This window comes from Polypterus senegalus, chromosome 3, assembly GCF_016835505.1.
Source record: "Polypterus senegalus isolate Bchr_013 chromosome 3, ASM1683550v1, whole genome shotgun sequence".
Classification (NCBI taxonomy): domain Eukaryota; kingdom Metazoa; phylum Chordata; class Cladistia; order Polypteriformes; family Polypteridae; genus Polypterus; species Polypterus senegalus.
This window is the reverse complement of record NC_053156.1, coordinates 175,527,374-175,551,925: the sequence shown is the minus strand read 5'-3', so window position 1 is coordinate 175,551,925 and position 24,552 is coordinate 175,527,374. Positions and strand designations below refer to the sequence as shown.

Sequence of the window (24,552 nt, the reverse complement as noted above, 5' to 3'; positions counted from 1 at the left end):
CTTGTGACAGTATGCCTTATGTGTAAAGTAGCCATCTTAAACAGTGTGCACTGTAGTGCCTCATACAATATGGGTATATCTATCTATTTATCATATAATACAAATGTTAAGGTCTATTTATCTAGTCCCTCTAAGAAATATGATTGGTCAGTTTGACTTTGGTGTGTCATTGGTCAGTGTGGCTTTTGTGATGCAATCAGAAGAAGTGTGAGCATGAAACACAAAAGGAGGAATAAAGGATTATGAGGCATGTTGAGTGTGTTTCCTTCAAAGATAGTAAGTATAAAACCGGACAGGAAGAGAGAAAGGCACCTGGAGTCTGAGAAGCAGGCTTTACGGGGAACACACTTGAGAGTAAGTGATGGTGAAGAGACTTTCACATATGCAAATGCCAAGGAAAAGCGCTCAGAGTACATGTAAAATAAGAGAGAGGAAATATTATTTAGTTATTCTATTACCCATCTTTGACAGGTACTGTGGGTTGTTAACTATGTTTTACCTAAATATGTTGAATTTCTTAAATTTAACAGCACTCACACTTGTAGCCTTGTGTTGACTACTCAAATTCTCTTAAGCTGCAGAAAACTCTACTTTGTCAGTAGAGAATGGATAAAAAGTAAAAAATACTTATTGTTCTCAGCATATTTTGCTTTACTTTCTTTTTATTTCCTCTTCGTTTCTGGTGCTTTGGCAGTATATGAGTGGAACTTTCTACATGCAAAATAAAAAATTATTTGAAGTTATAACAGCAGAAATAACAGACTGTGAGAGACTTATAACTGTATCCACTCAAAACATTTTAAACTTCTGTAAACATCCTGACTTAACACTGATGATGATAACATTTATTTTAATCTTTGGGTTTTAACACGTTCCAACCTCATTTTCATTCCACCAGAGTCTTAAATCTTCCTTTGTGTTAAATTTAAGGAGACATTTTGCCACCCAACCCAATTTCAAGCTCAGCTTCTGTACAGCTTACAGAATTAGTCATATATAGCCATGTTTATGATTTAGCTTGAAGCTTGTAGTACTGAAAAAGAGAATGTAAACCATTGAAGAAACACATTTACAGGTTCTGTTAGATTTAAACCCATAAAATTAGCAGTTTGCACCATTAAAGCCATCTCAAATGTATAAATAGCATTGAAACCGTTATTTGGCCCAACACCTCTATTGAGATCAAACAATTCATGATAAATTTAAATACATATGTGTAATTAGTAGCTGCACTGACAGACGCAAGTGAAAGGTTTACTCTGATTACAAGTCTCCTATGTTTCGGTTATCTTTCACTGTTCTGTTCAAATGGAAGAAGATCCACTGATGTGGTGCATGAGCCATGCATCAAACTATTTCACCTTGCCAAGGTTGCTACCAAGCTTTTATGCAATTAAATGTACCATCAGGGAGAATTTTTCACTGCCAATGGGCATAGGTGAAAGATTAAACCAGGCAAAGTAAATATGTTGACATTTTTACATGTCAGTTTACAGTATTGAAAACTGAATACATATAGTAGATTAGACCAGGAGCACTCAGTTTTTATGAAGAGATTGTAAATTGCTTATGCTCCTTTAATTTGTTTAAATTTGTGGTATTTTAGTGTTAACAGTTGCATATTTAAATGGTATATGTTGGTGTTTTGATCTTATTAAAAATCTGCATTTTGAATTTTTACTTGTGGTTATTACAAATTGGTGCTTAATAAATGCTTTTTATGCAAGTTGCTTGTTTATCTGTATTTATAGTGTCTTACATTTAGGCAACTGGCTGTAAACATCTGAGAAGGTACATTTTTGTCTTTGTAAATGACAACAGGTTTTGTTCTGTTTCAATAAACATGTGAAAAGATTACTAATAAGTTTTACTCTTGTGGCCTAGCTCTTTTTCTCATGGATGGGGGTTGATGTGTTTCTAACCTACTTTTGTTAAAATTGACTTGTTTGTTTGTAATGTTTATTTGATTTTAATAAAATCAAAAAAAATGATTTCAATATGTTCTAGTGCTTTAAAAATGTTATCACATTATAAATATACTGTGATAATGAAAACTTGATAACTTTGGTACAATAATTGTGATATGAAATTTTGATATTGTCCGATCTCTTGTTGTAGAGCAAGTTTTTGCTACAATAACTGTTTTATATCTTTCGTCTTTTAGTTAGATCACGCTTGTGGACCACAATTTTCAAACTGTTTTTTTTCCCCCCACTCGAACATTAACACTAGAATCCCTGAAGCCTGCGAAAAAAGTCATAATCCCAGGCTAATTTAAATTCCTTCGCACCTCTCCATCAGCATCTTTTGTTTTGCAAATGTGTCAATTGGGGCAAGCAACCGTCATCCTTACATCTCCCCCCCAAAACCAACAGAGCTGAAGCCCCGTCTCCTCCCAGAATTACACCTCTTTGAATATGTAATTCAATATAAGCTCAGCATTCTGTGAAAAGGCAATGGCAAAAGCACGGGGGGAAATGGAAGAATTTCAGCGAATGTCAAGTGGAGGCAAGGAAAAACATACTATTTGTTGGTTTAAACAGTGGTATAAACAACAAAAGGAAGTTGATCGAGTGACATTGAAAGTTGGAGAAACTCGAAAGCTCAAGTACACAAAGTCACATAGTGCCCGAAATAAAGCAGTTGTCATATCAAAGTCGCCATGAAAAGGTGAGTCGTAGCCCGCCAACTGAGTGTCATATGAAAGCTTATTAGGATACAGAGCACACAGTAGGAAAAAAAGCATGAATTGTCAACTTTAATTTCTAAGTTTCCACTTTAATTATGTAGTTTTATTTTGTCATTAAAGTAGAACATCAGAAACTTCATCTTAAAATCGTTTAATTTACTAGTTTCTCAAATACCATCGTAACTAAAGTAGCATGTTAAGTACTTTTGTTTTGTATTTGATCTTTTATGTGCTCTGTGTGTGAATCACTACGTGCTTCTTAAACCGGCTTTCTCTTCCTCTGACAGGACACAGAATCTATTATATTCGTGATATTATAGCTATCTGAATAATTAAAATACTGATGTATACTTGGTATCGTTTTCATGATGATAGGAGTTAAAGCATGTTATTAAACATGAGAACATGGTGGCGCAGTGATTGTTTATGCCTCACTCAAGATGCTTGCTGCGCCGTGTACTACCTTCAGTGAAATAATTTATTGCAGCAGTACTATCTCTTTCAAACATACTAGCCCCCAATTCCTGTCCTTCCTTTTCTTTCTCCATATACTCGGTCACCACACAATCGGCTCTGTAATTGACGTTAAGCCATCTGTAAGGTTAGAATCCCGATTCTTCAAAACTTTTAAGGAATATTGAAATATCTTCGTACTACATGTTAAATGATTCTATCCAACTTGCGTACTCAAGGGTACGAGCTACCGTGGAAATGTATGTGGCTTTACGCCAAGCTTAGGTTTTATACATCGCAATTTGAATGTGGAAACATTTGTACGCAACATTTTTGTGTGTACACACCGTTTATAAATGAGGTCCCAGGTCTGGAGACTGGGATGTCCATTCTAGAACATTTTACTTGTGCCTCTGCAAGAATTACTTTGTATATTTTGAACGGTGCTTTGGATTATTGTTGTGCTGAAACATCCAACCCTGGTATAACTTCAACTTAGTGATTGAGATTCTTGTCAAGAATCTGCCGATACTGGGAGGAATTCATGCGGCCCTGAACTTTAAGACGGATTCTATAACCTGCTAGCCACATAGCCCTATTTCATAATTGACCCCTTACCAAATTTTTACAGTAGGCAGCAAGTTCTTCTCCTGGAATGCTGTTGTGTTGCTTTTTTTTTTTTTTTTTTTTTTAAACCCATCATGCATAGCTCCTCTGGTTGTCACCAAATAACTCTTGGTCTCATCTGTCCACAATATTTTTTTTCCCCAAAATGTTTCTGGCTTGTCCCAGATGCGCTTTTGCGTACCTCATGGAACTCTTCTTGTGGTGAATACTCAGAAATGGCTTTTTGCACATCACTCTTCCACCAGGCTGTTCCTGGTACAAAGTACACTGGACTGTGAAATGATGTGCAATGACAGCAGCAGCTAGATGTTCTTGTAGCTCTCTGGAGGTGGTGTGTGGTTTGTCTGTGACCATTCTAACTAGCCTTCGGTTGTGCCTTTTCAGATATTTTTATCGGCTTACCATATCTTTCCTTCACAAGTACTGTTCCTGTAGCCTTCCATTCCCCAATTACGTTTGACTGTGGAGAAAGACAGTCCAAATCATTTTGATAATTTCTTGTACCCATCTCCTTATTTATAACGACAAATTTTAGTTTTTAGGTCCGTAGATGATTCTTTAGAGGTTCCCATGTTGCCACTCTCTAAGAGAGAACCAAGAACAAGCACAACTAGCAGATATCTATGTTAAATAACATTTTTCCTGAATGGTTTCATATCTGTCTTTTTGCAGTTTAAAGTCTAATGAGCTAATCAAAGCAATTGTGTGCTGCAACCTGTCCGCATTAAATGATTACGTCATTTTACACGTCCCAGTTTTACATTTTATTTCATACACCTTAATAATGCTACACTGAGAATTTTGCTGTCTACATTTCTCTAGTTAAAAATGGCATATTGCTGTGATGTTCTGTTATGAAGACAGAGCAAATTATCATTTTACCTGAGAGGAGTGCCCAAACTTTTACATAGCACTGTATATTTATATACATAAATTTCATTTGTTTTCCATGTCTACAACGATCTGTGTAAATGTAGGATGATAGGAAATGCAAGGCAAGAAATGCTAAACAAATGCTGAAAACAGAACACTTTTATCAACACAAATATCAAACACATGCGCTTTTATCCAAGAATATAACGAAAGGAAAAAAAATTCATTCAATTTACGTATTGCTGTCAATAAGTTAAAAACCCCAGCTCAAATGTCAAGTGACAGAAAGTTGATATGTATTCTTGGATGGTGCAGATGTAAGAACTGCTGCCTTATAACCAAAAGGTTGTGGGTTCGGTTCTGGGCGCTCTGTTTTGAGTAGTGAGCTGCTATTATTGTTATTAATAAAAATATACATTTAAGTCTAACAACCAGTGTAATTTTTTTTGGATATTTTTTTTTTGGGTTATATTGTTCACTAAAATCGCTTGTGTGTGTTTTATTTATGGACTGAAGTCTTCACAAATTATACACTTCATGTCAATATTAGTACAAAATGAAAAAGGATTTCTGTTTTAGGTGTGTGTTCAGCATTTCTTGCCTCACATTTCCTGTCATCTTACATTTACACAGATCGTTGTAGACCTGAAACACACATGGAATAAATATATTATATTATTTATACTATGCAACTTGGGCACCTCACACCCAGATAAAGAGACTTGAGTTTGCAACTGACCTCTGCTCTGTCAGGGGTAGGATGGAACAGCAGACTGCTTGCTGATTGATACATTTGCAAAACAAATGAGCTGATGGAGAGGTGTGAAGGAATTTTTAGGCGGTTCAGGATTATGACTACTTTTGTAGGCTTCAGGTATTCTAGTGTTAAACAATATCCCATTTACAGTGAATAAAGGAATGTCAGTGGTAATGTGCAGCTACTGAATCACCACAATATACAGTGCATCTGGAAAGTATTCACAGCGCATCACTTTTTCCACATTTTGTTATGTTACAGCCTTATTCCAAAATGAATTGAATTCATTTTTTTCCTCAGAATTCTACACACATCACACAATAATGACAGCAAATTTATTAAAAATAAAAAAACTGAGAAATCACATGTACGTAAGTATTCACAGCCTTTGCCATGACGCTCAAAATTGAGCTCAGGTGCATCCTGTTTCCACTGATCATCCTTGAGATGTTTCTGCAGCTTAATTGGAGTCCACCTGTGGTAAATTCAGTTGACTGAACATGGTTTGGAAAGACACACACCTGTCTATACAGTGGTGTGAAAAACTATTTGCCCCCTTCCTGATTTCTTATTCTTTTGCATGTTTGTCACACAAAATGTTTCTGATCATCAAACACATTTAACCATTAGTCAAATATAACACAAGTAAACACAAAATGCAGTGTTTAAATGATGTTTTTATTATTTAGGGAGAAAAAAAAATCCAAACCTACATGACCTTGTGTGAAAAGTAATTGCCCCCTTGTTAAAAAATAACCTAACTGTGGTCATGCTAGAAAACCCTCAAATAAAGGTGAATTACAACAATTCTGCAAAGATGAGTGGGCCAAAATTCCTCCAGAGCGCTGTAAAAGACTCATTGCAAGTTATCGCAAATGCTTGATTGTAGTTATTGCTGCTAAGGGTGGCCCAACCAGTTATTAGGTTCAGGGGGCAAATACTTTTTCACACAGGGCCATGTAGGTTTGGATTTTTTCTCCCTAAATAATAAAAACCTCATTTAAAAACTGCATTTTGTGTTTACTTGTGTTATATTTGACTAATGGTTAAATGTGTTTGATGATCAGAAACATTTTGTGTGACAAACATGCAAAAGAATAAGAAATCAGGAAGGGGGCAAATAGTTTTTCACACCACTGTATAAGGTCCCTCAGTTGACAGTTCATGCTTGGCTTGTACTCTGACAGGAAGTCAAAAATTGTGTATAGACCTCCGAGACAGGATTGTCTCGAGGCACAAATCTGGGGAAGGTTAAAGAAACATTTCTGCTGCTTTGAAGGTCCCTATGAGCATAGTGGCCTCAATCATCCGCAAGTGGAAGAAGTTCAAAACCACCAGGACTCTTCCTAGAGCTGGCCAGCCTTCTAAACTGAGCGATCGGGAGAGAAGGGCCTTAGTGTGGGAGGTGACCAAGAACCCGATGGTCACTCTGTCAGAGCTCCAGAGGTCCTCTGTGGAGAGAGGAGAACCTTCCAGAAGGACAACCATCTCTGCAGCAATCCACCAATCAGGCCTGTATGGTAGAGTGGCCAGACGGAAGCCACTCCTTAGTAAAAGGCACATGGCAGCCCGCCAGGAGTTTGCCAAAAGGCACCTGAAGGACTCTGACCATGAGAAACAAAATTCTCTGGTCTGATGAGACAAAGATTGAACTCTTTGGTGTGAATGCCAGGTGTCACGTTTGGAGGAAACCAGGCACCGCTTATCACCAGGCCAGTACCATCCCTACAGTGAAGCATGGTGGTGGCAGCACCATGCTGTGGGGATGTTTTTCAGCAGCAGGAACTGGGAGACTAGTCGGGATAAAGGGAAATATGACTGCAGCAATGTACAGACACATCCTGGATGAAAGCCTGCTCCAGATTGCTCTTGACCTTGGACTGAGGCGATGGTTCATCTTTCAGCAGGACAACGACCCTAAGCACACAGCCAAGATAACAAAGGAGTGGCTTCAGGACAACTCCGTGAATGTCCTTGAGTGGCCCAGCCAGAGCCCAGACTTGAATCCGATTGAACATCTCTGGAGAGATCTTAAGATGGCTGTGCACCGACACTTCCCATCCAACCTGATGGAGCTTGAGAGGTGCTGCAAAGAGGAATGGGCGAAACTGGGATAGGTGTGCCAAGCTTGTGGCGTCATATTCTAAAAGAGTTGAGGCTGTAATTGCTGCCAAAGGTGCATCGACAAAGTATTGAGCAAAGGCTGTGAATACTTATGTACATGTGATTTCTCAGTTTTTTTATCTTTAATGAATTTGCAAAAACCTCAAACTTTTTTTCACGTTGTCGTTTTGGGGTGTGTTGTGTAGAATTCTGAGGAAAAAAATGAATTTAATCCATTTTGGAATAAGGCTGTCGCATAACAAAATGTAAAAAAAGTGATGCCCTGTGAATACTTTCCAGATGCACTGTACTACAAGCATCTTTGAAGTGGCTAAAATCTAGACAACTAGAGACTCCTGTGTGAAGATAAGTTTGATACACAGGGGGAATGGGAAGAATCCTGGATTCCTGCAATGTCAAATGATATTCAAAACTGTATAACCTCCACTGGGGCAGCCTCCTGGATTTCAAATGCCACACCACATTTGAAAAACCACCAACAGAATCTGTAAAGAACACTGTAGATATGGTTCTGTTTTTACATAGGTAGTAATTCCCTGCCCAGAATGTATCCATGGCTTTCCTAACCAATTTAGATCCTGTTTAAATGACTATTATCAGTTTCTTTCGATGTGAGAAATACTTCTATCTCTTCAAAGAAGGCAGTTAGAGTCCAGAGAATGCAGAACAATTCTTTATTTTCACAGAGTAGTGCACAAATGTCTCAGTCCATGGAATGAGCCCTCAATTGAACAATTCATCTCCTTTTCACATCACATTACATTACATCATCTTACTCTCAATATGCAGAACTTTAGCACCTTCTCCAATCGGCTGAATCACTTAGTAAATTTCCAACTCTTATCTCCCATTATTTTGAACACCACTTTAAGATAGGTGTTTTTGCAAAAAATATCCTTCTATATAAAAGCGATCGGGATTGTCCTTCCGTCCCGTGAGTGCTACACTGGCGCGGAGTTTCACACACGCCCCGTCCATTTTGCAATGCACAATGGGATTTGTAGTTTCGTTTTTCCAGGCAAAAGATGGTTTTCTACTCCAGACAGTGCGATTATCATCTTCTTCTTCTTCTTCTTTCTTACTATATAAAAGCGATCGGGATTGTCCTTCCGTCCGTGAGTGGAAAACGTAGTGGTATTCCGCTTATCACAGACTTGCAGCTTGCGGTACGAAGTGACATGATGTGAGCAGAGTTCTGGTGCTCCCATCGTTCCCTTGCTTTTTGTGTGCGATGCGCTGGAAAAATAGACAAAATTATGTCTCTGGAAATAATTAATGTTGATGGAGTACAAATGCCTCACCACGTAGTAAATATGAGGGGGGTTCAAAAGGGCGACCTTAATATAGAAAAAAAGTTAAAATTTCATCACAAAAATAACAAACTACGAGTATTAATGTAATACCGCTCAAATGCAATATAACCAAATTAATGAGTTTGTATAAAATATCAAATTGATCTACATATTGAATTGCCTTAAGAAGTGGTCAACTTAAGTCGGTCGCCTTAAAAGTGACCTGTGAAGCCATGTCTTGCACCCTGAAACACGAGGCTGAGTCTCAGTACTTTAGCAAAACAAGTTATATTCAGCTTGAAACAGCAACAGCACTATTATTTATTGTAGCAGGATCTACCACTCTCCTATACACAGCATTCAGGCGGGGTCATGGCCAAGTAATACTGTTCCCTGCATTTCTAATGCACCTTGCATCACCCATTGAGGACAGGTTCTTATAGCACAACCATTGTCGGCTCAGATTGACCAGGCAACAAAGAAGCTGTCTTCCACAGACACGGCGATCGCACTTTGGAGTGCTCTTCAGCATGTCATCCCGTTTGGGGGAAGTCCAAAAAGAGTTTAGAAACCTTATATTCCCCCCCACCCCCCAGCTTTGTCCACACTGGTGCAGGTTAAGTGACTATCCAAGCCAGGCTCCTCTAGGCGGGAGAGAACACCAGCATTGGAGTGTGCAGTCCTGGGACGGTAACTAACATCAACACCAAATGTTTGCAAGCTAATCGACTACTAAGTGAGCCGGGCATTTGTATCCTTCTGTTTGTATAGCTATTGTAGTTGGGTGTGGTCAGTCCCAAGAGATAGTAACGGAGGGTGTCTACCACCCATTTAATTGCCAACCGCTCCTTTTCAATACTCAAATATAGTGATCCCTCCTTTTTTGCAGGGGTTGTGTTCCAGAACCCCCACCCACCACGCGAAAGGTGAAAATCCGCAAAGTAAAATCCATATGTTCATATGGTTATTTTTATATATGGTTAGCCCTTATAAACTCCCCCACACTCTTAAACATTTACCGCACAGTTCTACACCATAAACCCTTTGTATTCTCTTAGGTATTGGGTAAGATTCGTTGAAATTATGTGCATAAACACAGTTTATATACAGTAAAACCTAAATATTATTTTAAAGATATCGAGCATCTCCAATATCACATTTGTTACAGTCCTTACAATTGACAGGCCACCAGCAATAAATACGTACAATGCAAGAAAAATTGGATACAGTAAATGTGTGTACAGACACTAAACGTACGTACATATACCAAGTACTGTACGTAGAAAATTAATTATGGTTACTCACCAACAATAACATGAATATTTGTCAGATAACGATGAGTTTAATTTTACTGCACAACAAAGGAGAGCGTTACAGCTCTTCTAAAGGAGCCTCTTCAGGCGACTGTAGCACCGCCGCCGTTGTTCTTCCGGCAGTTTTCAATCCATATCCCTAAAGCAGATTCCATCCGGACTACCGCCTTATTACATCCACTTACAACTTGTTTTGCGCCCTGGTTAAAGGACACTGCGGTCGTAGATCTTATATTCTTTTCCTCCTTTTTAAATTAAAAGAATTGCGGACTCATTGATGCCGTAATGGCATCCTACAGCAGTGTAGCTGTTACCTTCTTTCAACATATCTAAAACTTTTACCTTTTCTGTAATCGTTCGTATCTTCCGTTGGCGCTTAGGCACGGCCCCTGAAGCAGTAGCAGGAGCAGGTCGTTTTGGAGCCATAACCAAGGGCTTGACTGCGCACAAAGATAAACACAAAAGAGCACAAAAGTTAACTCTTTACACAGTGAAACGCGTTGATGCTGAATGAGCGAGCCGAGACTTCCTGGTTAACGCAGCAGAATCAAATTCGGCACTCCTTCGCTGAGCCAATCGGCACACAGGAACTTCACTGCGTGCTCTAATTGGGTATCTTCTCAGCCTTCCGCCAGTAGCATCCCTTGTATGAAATTAACTTGGCAAACCAACTGAGGAAGCATGTACCAGAAGTGTAAAGACCCATTGTCCGCAGAAACCCGTGAAGCAGTGAAAAATCCATGCTATATATTTAGATATGCTTACATATAAAATCCGCGATAGAGTGAATCCGCAAAAGTCGAAGCGATATAGCGAGGGATTACTGTAATTACGCTCCCTGGGTAGCAGCTTTCTGCTGGGAAACATGATGATGGGGTTTTCTTCCCCCTCAAAACATTGTGAGAGCACCACTTCTAAACCAAAGCGCCATCATCTGTTTGCAGAATAAATTCCTTCGAAAAGTCTGGATTGCGCAGATCTGGGAATGATGATAAAGTAGCTTTAAGGACCGCGAGAGCTCTCACAGGCATTGGTCCAAACACTACAATTCTTTCTGCCCTTTGTAAAGTTAGCGCGGAGGGTGTCCTAACGTGTAAAATTAGGAATAAATCACCTCTAATACCCAACAAGCCCAAGGAAGACATGAACCTACCTCTCTGTTTTGGGACGGGGATGTGGAAGCACCTTCCCCACCTTGTCCATTTGAGGCTTGAGCAATCCCTTCTCCATGGAATATCCCAGTGCGTTTTCGACATACCTAGTTTGCACTTCTTAGGGTTCGTCGTCAACCCCGCCAGCTGTAAACTGTCAAGCACCTCCCGAAGGCAGACAAGATGATATTCCCAGTTATTACTGAAAATGACCACAGTTGAGATAGGCACCCACATTCGCAGCATGGGGACACAGTGTCTGATCTGTCATTTGTTGAAAGGTCCGCAGGGCACGTTGTTGGCCAGAAGGGAGTACTGTAAATTAAAGCAACCTGTCTGGAGTGGTGAACGCAGTCTTCTCACAACTAGACTCCAAGGGGACCTGCCGATAACTATTCGTGAGGTCAAGGGTGAAGGTATATGAAGCCTGCCTGAGCTTTTCCAACAGGTCATCCACACGTGCAAAATGCATCTAACTTGGAAATCTTATTCATATGCCTAAAATCAATACAGATCCGAAATGAGCCGTTAGATTTGACTTAAAAAAATTAGATTAAAATTGGACTAAACCATTTGCTTTTGCTTGGCCAAATAACACCTAATTGGGGCATCTGTTGGACTTCCTCGTATATCTGTTTCCTTGTTGCCTCTGGTTGGTGATACGGGGGGCACCTGTATAGTAACACCGGGTGGAGTTACAGTCTTGTGTTCTGCAGTCATTGTCCAACCAGGCATTGCCTAAAAGACGTCCGAGTTCTCCTCGATTAGCGATAGCAATTTTGCTTTCTGGGTGTTGGTTAAATCATCCCCAATAGCGACCTTGGTCTGGGGGAAGGCTGCGGCCTTGACTAGAACTTCATGACGGTCGTGCTACTCCTGTTAAAGATTATTATGCAAATTTGTGCGGGTTTCTGCCGCCTGGGAATTCTAAATCACTGCAGACATACGCTCTTCTATCTCTGCCAGCCCTTGCCATTCTGCCAGAATTTTATTTGGATTGGATGGGATCAACGCCAGAATGCTTCCCCCTTAAACTCGCGGTGTTTACTTGTCATAATTACGTTTTTGTGCCTCCTGCTTACGATGCTGATGTTCCATCGCAATAGAGAACAATGTGGTAATCTGCTCTTGCAGTGAAATGACTTGGTCGACAAACCTTCCCCTGGGGTTTGTCTCTCTGTCCATTCTTCCTGAAAAATATCCAACATCACGTGTAGTCGGCAGCCAAATACCGTATTTACGCATGTACCACGCGCACATTTGTTCCCGAAAATTACCATTAGAAAATCAAGTGCACGTCATACACGAGGAAATGTAATTCTGTAATGTTTACTACTTCTGCTTGGTCTCTCGCTCGCACACTCGCGCTTTCTCTCTCTCTCTCAACCCTTCCTATACAATCACAATGTGTGTCGTACACAGGGAAAAATGATTTTCCCGATTTTCTTTGTAAAAATAAAAGTGCGTGTCTTACACGAGGACGCGTGGTACACGAGTAAATACGGTAATATTTCGCGAGGGCTCATCTCAATGAACGCTTGAGGGGCTTCCCGGACTGAAAACGGGAGGAAAGGTACAACTGTATCCCAGGAAGCTCAATCATCATGGGCGAACTGCTGAATCATCAGTTTTAGGGCTTTATTAAATTGTTTAGACAGGCCATTCGTCTGCGGATGATAAACCGTGGATTGTAACTGCTTAATTCTGAAACTATCACATAGCTGCCTTATGATGCGAGACATAAAGGGTGTTCCCTGATCACTGAGAATCTTGCAAGGGATACCAATACATGTGAATATATCCGAGAGTGCTTTTGCAATAGTTCAGGTGCCCAGCCATCGCAGCACTTTTACATTTCTGGGTATCTTGTGGCGTAATCGATTTAACACAAGCATATACTGAAAGCCACTTTTTTTAATCCTGAGAATCGGGCCAGCAATCTCTAATCCCATCCCCTCAAAAGGGGATTTTTAAAATAGGCATCGGTCCAAAGGCCTTATATTATTGCTCTACATCCCAGGCCCATTTTCACTCATCAATAAAATCATTTTGAAATTTGCTCCCTCGTCTTTTCTGCGCCGAGGTGACCCCCCCAAAAACATGACTATGAGCAATTGATAAAACTTTCTTCCTATGCTCACTTAGTACTACCAACTGTTCAATACATCCATCACCATTGCAATCAGAAATCGCCCAATATAGAAAACCATACTTAAGTAAAAAATGTGATGTTTTAAAATTTGGGTCATCTCTCCCCAGATAGTCAGAGTCTTTTGCGAAGTGGGCTTGTCTGAATTCAAAATCCAAGTTATCGGCTTGTTGCTTCGTGTTTGATGCGGGATCGCACTAGCCTCGCACTGCTTCCGTGTCCAATGCAGCATCGCACTCGCCTCCCACTGCTGTATTGTTTTCGTCCAGGTTCGTATTTATTGTCCGGTTTGTGGAGGCTGTTGTTGCATGCAATGGTGCAGAAAAGTTTGCCAGCTGTCCCAGGCCTTCACTTGAAGATTCGTTCCCCAGCTCGCAGGACAACTTCGGTTCAATTTTAAACCCGTTTCTTTGACTGACATTGTCTGTGGTGAGCCCGTCTCTATCTACTGCAGGAGTAGACACTGTGCAGGCGACCAAGACCCGTGGGTAAAGGGCTTTGATTTTTCCTATTAGGAGTGGCCAGCTTTTCCCTTCTTTCAACATATCCAAAACTTTTACCTTTTCGGCAATCGTTAGCATCTTTTGTTGTCGTTGGGCACGGCCCCTGAAGCAGTTGTAGGAGCAGATCGTTTTGGAGCCATAACGAAGGGCTTGACTACGCACAAAGATAAACACAAAAGAGCACAAAAGTTAACTCTTTACACAGCAAAACACGTTGATGCTGAATGAGCGAGATGAGACTTGCTGGTTAATGCCGCGGAATTGAATTTGGCACTCAGCCATTCAGTACACAGGAACTTAACTGCATGCTCTGATTGGTTAGCTTCTCAGCCATCTTCCAATAGCGTCCCTTGTATGAAATCAACTGGGCAAACCAACTGAGGAAGCATGTACCCGAAGTAAAAAGACCCATTGTCCACAGAAACCCGCGAAAAAATTTGTGTTTATATATTTAGATATGCTTACATATAAAATCCTCGAGAGTGTGAAGCCGAGAAATTTGAAGCAAGATATAGTGAGGGATTACTGTATATAAAATATAATACACACACACAAGCTTCCATGGCTGTTAGTTTGTCTGTTAAAGTACTCACGTCTGTTCCTGAATTAATTCTATCTATACTAATAAAAGGCAAAGCCCTCACTCACTCACTCACTCACTCATCACTAATTCTCCAACTTCCCGTGTAGGTAGAAGGCTGAAATTTGGCAGGCTCATTCCTTACAGCTTACTTACAAAAGTTGGGCAGGTTTCATTTCGAAATTCTACGCCTAATGGTCATAACTGGAAGGTATTTTCTCCATTAACTGTAATAGAGTTGAGCTGGAAAGACGTGGGAGGCAGAGTTTCGTGTGACATCATCACGCCTCCCACGTAATCACGTGAACTGACTGTCAACGCAGTGCGTACAAAACCAGGAAGACCTCCAAAAAGCGCTTAAGAAAACATGCATTATATAATTGAGAAGACAGCGAAACAATAAGAAGCGAAGCGAAGTGACATATACTACCATATTCATGAGTGCTGCTACCTCGAAAGAAAGCAAGGTGTAAACCTAAACTTTAAATTAAGTTCATAGACAGGCTACTGCTGGCGTTTCACATGCCCACAGGTAATACGGGATACAAGTTGAATGAGAGGACGCAGGATATAAACGAGTTTTGATCACTTTGTAACTAAGTTAAAATTGTAGGTGAAGGGGTGTGCTTATGCAAATTCCGAGAGACTGTGTTTGTGGGGATTGACAGTTAAGGCGGTGGGGAGTCACGCCATCATCTCCCTCCCATTCATCTCATTTGCTCTGAGCTGAGCTCGGCTAACGCCGTCTTCAAGCAACTTCAGACTGCCACCAAATACTCACAGAAAAATCCACAAGTTAATACACACGCTGTCTCTAGAGTTTCTCCACACTGAATCCTCCAGGCACTACTTACAAAAGGTCACATTGACAATCGTGTTACGCTATTTTTAAAATCTTTCCTTTTCTTAGCACAAGCACAGCTGAGAAGCTTCATGCATGTGCTCCATAACGTTAAAAATAATGCATTTAATCACACTTTGCATTACAAGCAAAGGGAGCTTTTGTCAATGCATGATTTCCTGGTACACCGATTACATTGATCAGCGCATCTCGATTCATTTTACCCTCGCACCACCTTAGTTTGAGAAGAAGTATGAAAAAATATGAGGTTAACACAGAAAACAGATCACCAATTCAAGCTTTATGAATAATCGATTCGCCATCAATAATTGTTTTGGTAAAGCCATCCTCCTTCCATTTTATAATTTTTCCGCCACTAGCCATGATTAAATGAACGGTAAAAAGTAAGAGCAAAGCGAGGGTGACTTATTTAGGCAGGCATATATATGACAGCAACACTCATGACAATGTCAATCATGTTACGCTATTATTAAAATGTTTCCTTTTCTTTTCATTACTTCTTTAACACACTACTTCTCGCCAGAGGCGGGTATTTTGCTATATATATATATATATGAATGACCTCCAAAGAGCGCTGAGACTTTTGATATCATGAACGTGTCTGCAAAACTGGGGTCTCCTGCCCAAAAAAAGTCGAGCAGCCAGCTGCGGCATAGCTGTGCCGCCTTTGAGACGCTGACTGCGCTTCTGCCTTAAGTCAAAGTGAGCACTTTTAATTTTTTCATCCTCCCCGCGCTATAGCCCAGACAAGTGCAAACACGGACCCCTTTTCTACACCACGGCAAAATAATATTAAGGCGATTCACACTTTCTTTTGCACGATCGATTATGAGGTCCTCAGCTCGGATTATGAAGACACGCACAGGAGTGGAGGACTGACAGTGCCATCACAGCTGATTAATGGCGGGACTCTCACCAGTCTACACAAGACCCACCGCGACTGTCCCCAAAAGGCATCATAACGCCAGCTTAACACATCTCTATACTATATAAAAGAAAAAGGCAACTTTCCTTTCTTTACACCTTTTTCCTTTTATCCCAAACCAAAGCCTTTCTCTTAACACTGCAGAGGACACAAAACTAATTTTCTTTAAATGCCGGTAAGGCACATTACCAGAGGCACAAATTTGAACGTTCACATAGAAAATGTAATTTCAATGTACCTGTACTTCTTAAAACGTTAATGTTTTACTGTTTAATAACTTATAGACTATAATTTATTATTTTTCCCTTGCAGTGACCAAACCTATACACACACATATAGACACATACAAACATTACACACAAGTATATATATAATATACATACATACACACACACACACACACACACACACACACACACACACATATATATATAATGTGTGTGTGTGTGTGTGTGTATATATATGATGTATATATATGTGTATATATATATATATATATAGGTATATATATGTATGTGTGTGTGTGTGTGTGTATATATATATATATATATATATGTGTGTGTATATATATGTGTATATATATATATATATATGTGTGAGTATATATATATATATATATATACTGCTCAAAAGAATTAAAGGAACACTTTTAATCAGAGTATAGCATAAAGTCAATGAAACTTATGGGATATTAATCTGGTCAGTTAAGTAGCAGAGGGGTTGTTAATCAGTTTCAGCTGCTGTGGTGTTAATGAAATTAACAACAGATGCACTAGAGGGGCAACAATGAGATGACCCCCAAAACAGGAATGGTTTAACAGGTGGAGGCCACTGACATTTTTCCCTCCTCATCTTTTCTGACTGTTTCTTCACTAGTTTTGCATTTGGCTACAGTCAGTGTCACTACTGGTAGCATGAGGCGATACCTGGACCCTACAGAGGTTGCACAGGTAGTCCAACTTCTCCTGGATGGCACATCAATACGTATCATTGCCAGAAGGTTTGCTGTGTCTCCCTGCACAGTCTCAAGGGCATGGAGGAGATTCTAGGAGACAAGCAGTTACTCTAGGAGAGCTGGAGAGGGCCATAGAAGGTCCATAACCCATCAGCAGGACCAGTATCTGCTCCTTTGGGCAAGGAGGAACAGGATGAGCACTGCCAGAGCCCTACAAAATGACCTCCAGCAGGCCACTGGTGTGAATGTTTCTGACCAAACAACCAGAAAGACTTCATGAGGGTGACCCAAGGGCCCCATGTCCTCTAATGGGCCCTGAGCTCACTGCCCAGCATGCAGCTCGATTGGCATTCGCCATAGAATACCAGAATTGGCAGATGCACCACTGGTGCCCTGTGCTTTTTACAGATGAGAGCAGGTTCACCCTGAGCACGTGACAGAAGTGAAAGGTCTGGAGAAGCCATGGAGAACATTATGCTGCCTGTAACATCATTCAGCATGAGCAGTTTGGTGGTGGGTTAATGATTGTCTGGGGAGGCATATCCATGGAGGGTCACACAGACCGCTACAGGCTTGACAAAGGCACCTTGGCTGCCATTAGGTATCAGGATGAGATCCTTGGACCCATTGTCAGACCCTATGCTGGTACAGTGGCTGCTGGTGCACTACAATTCCTGGCCTCATGTGGTGAGAGTATGCAGGCAGTTCCTGGAGGATGAAGGAATTGATACCATTGACTGGCCACCACACTTTCCTGACCTAAATCCAATAGAACACCTCTGGGACATTATGTTTTGGTCCATCCAATGCCACCAGGTTGCACCTCAGACTGTCCAGGAGCTCAGTGATGCCCTGGTCCAGATCTGGGAGGAGATCCCCACAACACCATCTGTCATCTCATTAAAGCATGCACCGATGTTGTCAGGCATGTATACAAGAACACAGGGGCCATACAAAGTGCTGCATAATTTGAGTTGCTGCAATTAAATTTTGGCAAAATGGACTAGCCTGCCACATAATTTTTTCACTCTGATTTTTGGGGTGTCTTTGAATTCAGGGCTCTGTAGGTTGATCATTTTCATTTCCATCAAACGATGTGGCATCCTTTCGCTCCTAACACATTACCCAGTCTATATCACTATAGATATCCAGGAGGATTTCTTTTTCCCATTGAGATCTGATGTGTTTTCAAAGTGTTCCTTTAATTTTTTGAGCAGTTTATATATATATCTATATATGTGTATATATGTGTGTGTGTGTGTGTGTGTGTGTGTATATATATGTATATGTATATATATATGTATATGACAGCAGCAATCCAAGCTGTGAGAAAACAGTAAAAAGGAGGCGTGTCAGACGTCGTGGTACATTTTCTGATGCAGCTAGACGGAAACAACTTCGTGACGCTGCCGCCAAATACACAAAACAATTACATTGACAATCATGTTACGTTATTTTCAAAATGTTTCCTTTTCTTTCTCTTTCCTTCTTTAACACACTACTTCTCCGCTGTCAAACGCGGGTGTAAATATATATATATATATAGATATAGATATATAGATATAGATATAGATATAGATAGATAGATATGAGAACAACACTCATATCAATGACAAAACAATTACATTAACAACCATGTTACGTTATTTTTAAAATTTTTCTTTTTCATACCTTAACACACTACTTCTCCGCTGCGAAGCGCGGGTATTCTGCTAGTAATAGAATAAAAGTGTCAGTAACCCCAAAACACTGTGTTATTCTTTTCAAACATGTGTTGATACAGTGCTGTATCATCACCACATTTTAAAATATAGATTGTACACTTTATGTATCGTTGTACTTTCTGGAGTAATGTGTATTTGTCACGCATGAGTGCCGTACTGACTGTCTTGATACTAAATGTACTGTAAGAAAGCTGGTACTATTACATTTTCTGAACTTTGGTGCAAAATTAGTATGGATTTTATTTTTCCTTTTGCTGTTTACTCTGAATTTTGATATCCAGATTGTTAATGAATACTGTAATATATTTGATAAATGCTAATTGGTGACATTTAAAATATAAAAAAAAAAAAAAAAGCCAAGGCAGTATAGTGAGCAGCATTACTTTGTAGTGTCTGGACCCTGATTTGCATATTTTCTATGCTTTTATGTGTTGTGTGTTATGTTGTTCACCCAATGGTCCAAATTACTATATATTTACATTCTTCTAAATTAGACTTTTTTTATCCAGGGTTTATTCTTTCCTGGTTCCTTGTGGTCTCGTACAGGAAAAACTTTCTGAATCAAATGTTTGTTAATGAAAAACTTCATTTTACTTTGGATAATAAATTAACTTTTTGATGTTTCAATTTTTTAGCCAACCAGAAGCTCCAAAAGAAGTCGTTTGTTCTGTGAGGAGGATGACCGACAAATGAATTCAAGGTCACCAAGGAGAAGTCATAGGGTAACAGTTGTGCCTCAGGTTCGAAATTCTATACTTTAGTGTTAGAAATGTTTAAGGTGTTAATTTTTATTTATATGTTTATACTGGATAGTTATTCTGAATGTGATATGCTTCACTTGCAAGAAAGTTTGCTCATTATAAAATGCCTACTGAAAAACCAGCATAGGTATGCTTTTTCCTCTCCTTCCATTAATGCTTTAACCTTCAGAAAAATGAATTGGCCTCTTTAATTATCCAAGTTATTACTTCAGGTTCTTTATTTTGGATAGAAGGTTGGACTTGCTAAAATTTTTTTGGAATAAAGCAAGCATATATATATGTTACATGAGGGAAATTTGATATTTTGTTAACCTTTGGTTTTTAAGATTTTTATGATCATTATAATCATCATGCTTTTCATTCTACTATTCCAGGTGCTTAAGATGTTACTAATGAGCATGCTAGTGAGCAACACCGTGACATTTAAAGGTGCTGCATTGTCATTTGCTCCCCTGCCAACTCTTTTTGTTTAGTGTTGACTGTGATACAGTTAAAGATCCATTCTTTACAGAAAAGGGTGAATAGGAAAATGTCAACTGAGAGTTTATCAATTAAAAATGAAAGGTTTAAATAGGTTTATTTTGTATTACTGTAAATCTGAAAACTACTGTTCTAGTTTTAGATGGTCTTTCTTTTATTATACCTGTAGAAAAAAATTACCAAAGCTTACGAAGAAACTCGTAATCACGGCCCACCTTAAATTCCTTCACACCTGTTTGTCAGTGTTTTTTGTGTTGTAAGTGTGTTGATAAGCAAAAGCAGCAAGCAGCTTGCTATCCCATCCCCCCACCAACGCAGAAAGGACACAAAGTTCTCTCAGCTCAAGTCTTTTTAACTGCCTGTGAGTTGCTTAGAGTTGTAGAGGGTAAATAATATATCATTATTTGGAATACACACATTTCATGTGTGTTCCGTGTCTACAACAATCTATGTAAACACATCGTTAAAACAAACGTTTTTCATGTTTTATCAATAATTGACAAAATGTAGACATGAAATGTATAATGTGTAAAGCCTGAAGTCCAAATATCAAATAAACACACTTCACAAAAGGTACAAGTATAACAAAACAAGTTTTTATTCTTGCTGCTTTTATTCAAGAACGTAACTGCAGAAAAAGATCCCGCTTTAGGGTGAAACATTGACACATTCTTAATACGACTGCTTTGGCGGTTCAGCGGTAAGAGCTACTGACTGGTAATTGGAAGATCATGGGTTCCACCTCAGACATCTTTTTTTGTGAAGTGAGCTGCTCTTATTCTTACTATTTTATACAATAAAAACATACATTTGATTTGAGTATGTAACCACCACTGTAAATTTATGGTACTTGTAAAGGTTACTGGTGGCTTTTTTTTTTTTTTTTTTACCCAGTTTTATTCTCCCAGTCACGTTCATGTTCTCCACATACCACAAATCACCCCCTCCCAATATGACACTGCTTTTTTCACATAAAGACATGCTTTCACAGAGATGAACTCAGATGATGATGAGAGTCCTACATCGGAGAAAGAATGCACATCGTACTTTTGCTGTTGCTGTACTTTGTATGTAAAAGCCAGATTGAACGTTATTTACCTTGATTCATTTACTTATCTTCCTACAATGTGAAATCACAAGTATACTGTAGAACTTCCTGAGTTTGATCAACATGGGCAGCTTCCACCTGCAGCTATAGACTCTTCAATATGCAAGCGACTCTCCACGCTAGTGTTTAGATCTGGATGGTGTATATGCCCAAAAAAGAAGTCTGACTGCATTCTTGTATCTTTGCTTGTGCACTGAAGTGTCGGCATGCACTCTGCGGAGCATTACACGTGTATTTTTTGAGCATGCCCGTCCAGCTCCCTACTTCTGAGAGAGAGAGAGAGAGAGAAGGATTTACCTGTTCATTTTGGGTATTATGAAACTATCTCTGCTGGAGATTTCACTCACAAGCCAGCCTAAAATACCACAATGAAACAATGGTGATAGGTGTTTGAACGTTGGTTGTAGGGAATTACAAGTAAAAACTTATGCCACTTAGCTAAATGGATCAGCCAGGTCAAGCAAGGCCAGATAGAAATTTCCATTTAGTTGAGCAGTAGAACTTGCTGCTTGTAATTCCAGAGACCTGTTTGATCCTTGCTGTCGTCATCTTGGGAAAGTAGACACCCTGAACAAATTCCTGAGCCAAATGTTTTAGGGAAAGTGAACGAGAACTTAAAACTTATATGCTGTCTTTTTATTTATAGTGTGTTGATGAAAGCTTTAGTTTGTAATGATTATAGTATTCTTCAACATTTTGGGTTGCTTTAGAGAGTTTGTGAAGTGTGTGTTTTTTCTGAAATTTAAATCCTAGGGTAACACTACGAAGGTTAAATACCAGCTCATTGTGTACCAATTGACTGACTGACTGACCGACTGAAAGCATTTGAAACTAAATGCATGAAATTGTAGAGACCAACATCTTGAGATCTTAACTATTTTACGGTGGATGTCGACTTTGTCGAGAGGAGGGGTTGAGGGCGTATGTCGACATCCAGAGGTAGAGGGCGATAATCAGCTCTTAATAGCGACAAAAATCACTGTTACGTCACAGGCATTCCCTCTCTGCTTGGAGTATTGTTTGACTCCTTGCATCTAATCCTTGTGTTTGCGTTAGTTACGAAATGTAAACAAAGGCAAGATGGCATTGACATCTCACGAGGTAGCGAAGCGAGTGCAGAAAAGAAAATACTCAGCAGACGATGATGTTTTGCGCATTATTGCTGAGTTAGACTCTGAGTTTTTTTTTTAAGAATCTGATTTTGTTGACAGTGATTAGGAGATCGAGCAAGAGTGTGAGGAACTGGCATTAGCTGATTGAACACCAGCCGATACCGCCCCAGCTGATCGGCTGCCAGCTGAGCGCATTCGCATAGCTGATGCACCTATAGCAAGGTTCGTGTGGGAGGAATACCCAGTCATTGTTCTGTGGGAGCCAAACTGGCTACCGGACTTCACAAGACAGCATGGCTTGCTGTTGGACACAACAGATTACCAGCTGCTGGGCTACTAGACTGGTGATTTAATTTCAGGGAGCGTTGGTCCAAACCTGCTTTGTTCCCGGTTGGCTTTGGACAGGTTATACCACGTGATAGGTACATGCTTCTGCAAAGTTTTATTCACTTCTGTGTTAACCAGAAGCAAATCCCCAAGGGGTGAGCTAAGCTATAACCACATGTATAAAGTTCAATCCCGGCTTGACATTATGGAACCAACATATAAACAATTTTATCAGACTGGCCGTGATTTGTCTGTGCATGAATCTGTGACGCCTTTTTTCTGCCTATATATGCCAGACAAGCCCACAAAGTATGGCATAAAGGATTTTGTACTGGCAGAAGTAAACACTGGTTTCTGACTGAAAGTAATTACATATACAGGAAAGTATCTCTTTCAAAGAGAACTGTCCCTTGACATGTCAGGTTGTGCTGGAGCTGCTTCAGGGCTATGAACATTTGGGTCTTGTTGAGTACATGGACAATTTTTATACATCACTAGAATTGTTCGTGGAGCTACAGAGCAGGGGAACTGGAGCTTGTGGTACAGTGAGGTTGAACAGGAAGTCACAGGCCTTCACAGTTTAAGCCAGACAGGCTGAAGATGAAAAGAGGTGACAATACGGTTTTCATGTGGGCAGAAAAGTTGGTGGTGGTGGCGGCATGGCATGATGTCAAATGGGTGGCTTGTCTCTCTAAAGTACACACTAACAATATATGTGAGAGAGTGCAGCAACAGACAATTGAAAAGGAAACACCAGTGCAACACGTATTGTAAGCAGTGCAATGTGGCAATGCATGCAATTGGCTGCTTTGAGCGATATTGTACTTTGCAGGACTTTGCTGTGTAACATGTACGTATATGATATGTATGTGAAATTATAGTATTTGAAATCCTATATTATGCAGGCTCATACAGCATGAAAGACAGTAACATTTGTCAAAAGTAAATATTTTTTGCTGATTTGATATTTGAAGCAATTGCTTTGTGTTCTTTTTTTTTAAAAAAGTTAGTTTTTGGAAAAAATATTCAGCCCTGGGAGAAAAGGAACAAAAAATAAATTAGCTCTAAAAGAGTTAATGTGCGCTATTGTTTGTAAATCATGATAAGTTCAGACAAGTAAGCTGGACCTTGGACATTTAAGGCTTTATATATTAAAAGGAGAGTTTTGAAATCTGCCCTAAACTTAACTGGGAGCCTGTGTAAGGATGTAAGAACTGGAGTTATGTGTTCATATTTTCTTATAATTCTTGCCGCAGCATTTTGGATTAACTGGAGGCTTTATAAAGAACAATTTGAACATCCAGTGAACACTGCATTGCAATAGTCAATCCTACTAAGAAATAAATGCATGAATTAATTTCTCACAGTCCTGTTTATCTCAAACTCGCCTTAATTTCCCAACATGTTTAAGATGGAAGAAGCTTGATTTGGACATCTTTGTAATGTGTGCTTTAAGTGACATGCTAGTCAAAGATCACTCCTAGATTACGGCCTGATTCAGTAAAATTAATGGTGATTTCAACTGAATTAAATGATGCCAAAATACTTTAGTGATCAGCATCATTCCCTCCAATAATTAGCAACCGTTTTATCTGAGGTTAAAGATAGATAGTTCTCATTCATCCACTCCTTTAATTCACTAACACAACTAATTAAAGACAGCATTGGAGAAACTTCATTAGATCTAAGTGAAAGGTATAATTGGGTGTCGTCTGCATATGTGTGAAAATGAACATTATTTCCTAATGATAGATCCCAGTGGAAGAATGTAAAGTGAACTACTTTAA

At 39.6% G+C, this 24,552-nt stretch overlaps 1 protein-coding gene across 2 annotated transcripts in view; it reads left to right on the top strand.

Annotated features, from left to right (window-relative positions):
- Positions 1-24,552, top strand: part of lin9 (lin-9 DREAM MuvB core complex component) — a 268,691-nt gene that overhangs the window by 95,914 nt on the left and 148,225 nt on the right. For both annotated transcript variants that reach the window (XM_039748225.1, XM_039748226.1), the window contains exon 4: positions 19,613-19,717. In XM_039748225.1, coding sequence (XP_039604159.1) covers positions 19,613-19,717 — 105 coding nt within the window. The remainder of the gene's footprint in view (positions 1-19,612; positions 19,718-24,552) is intronic.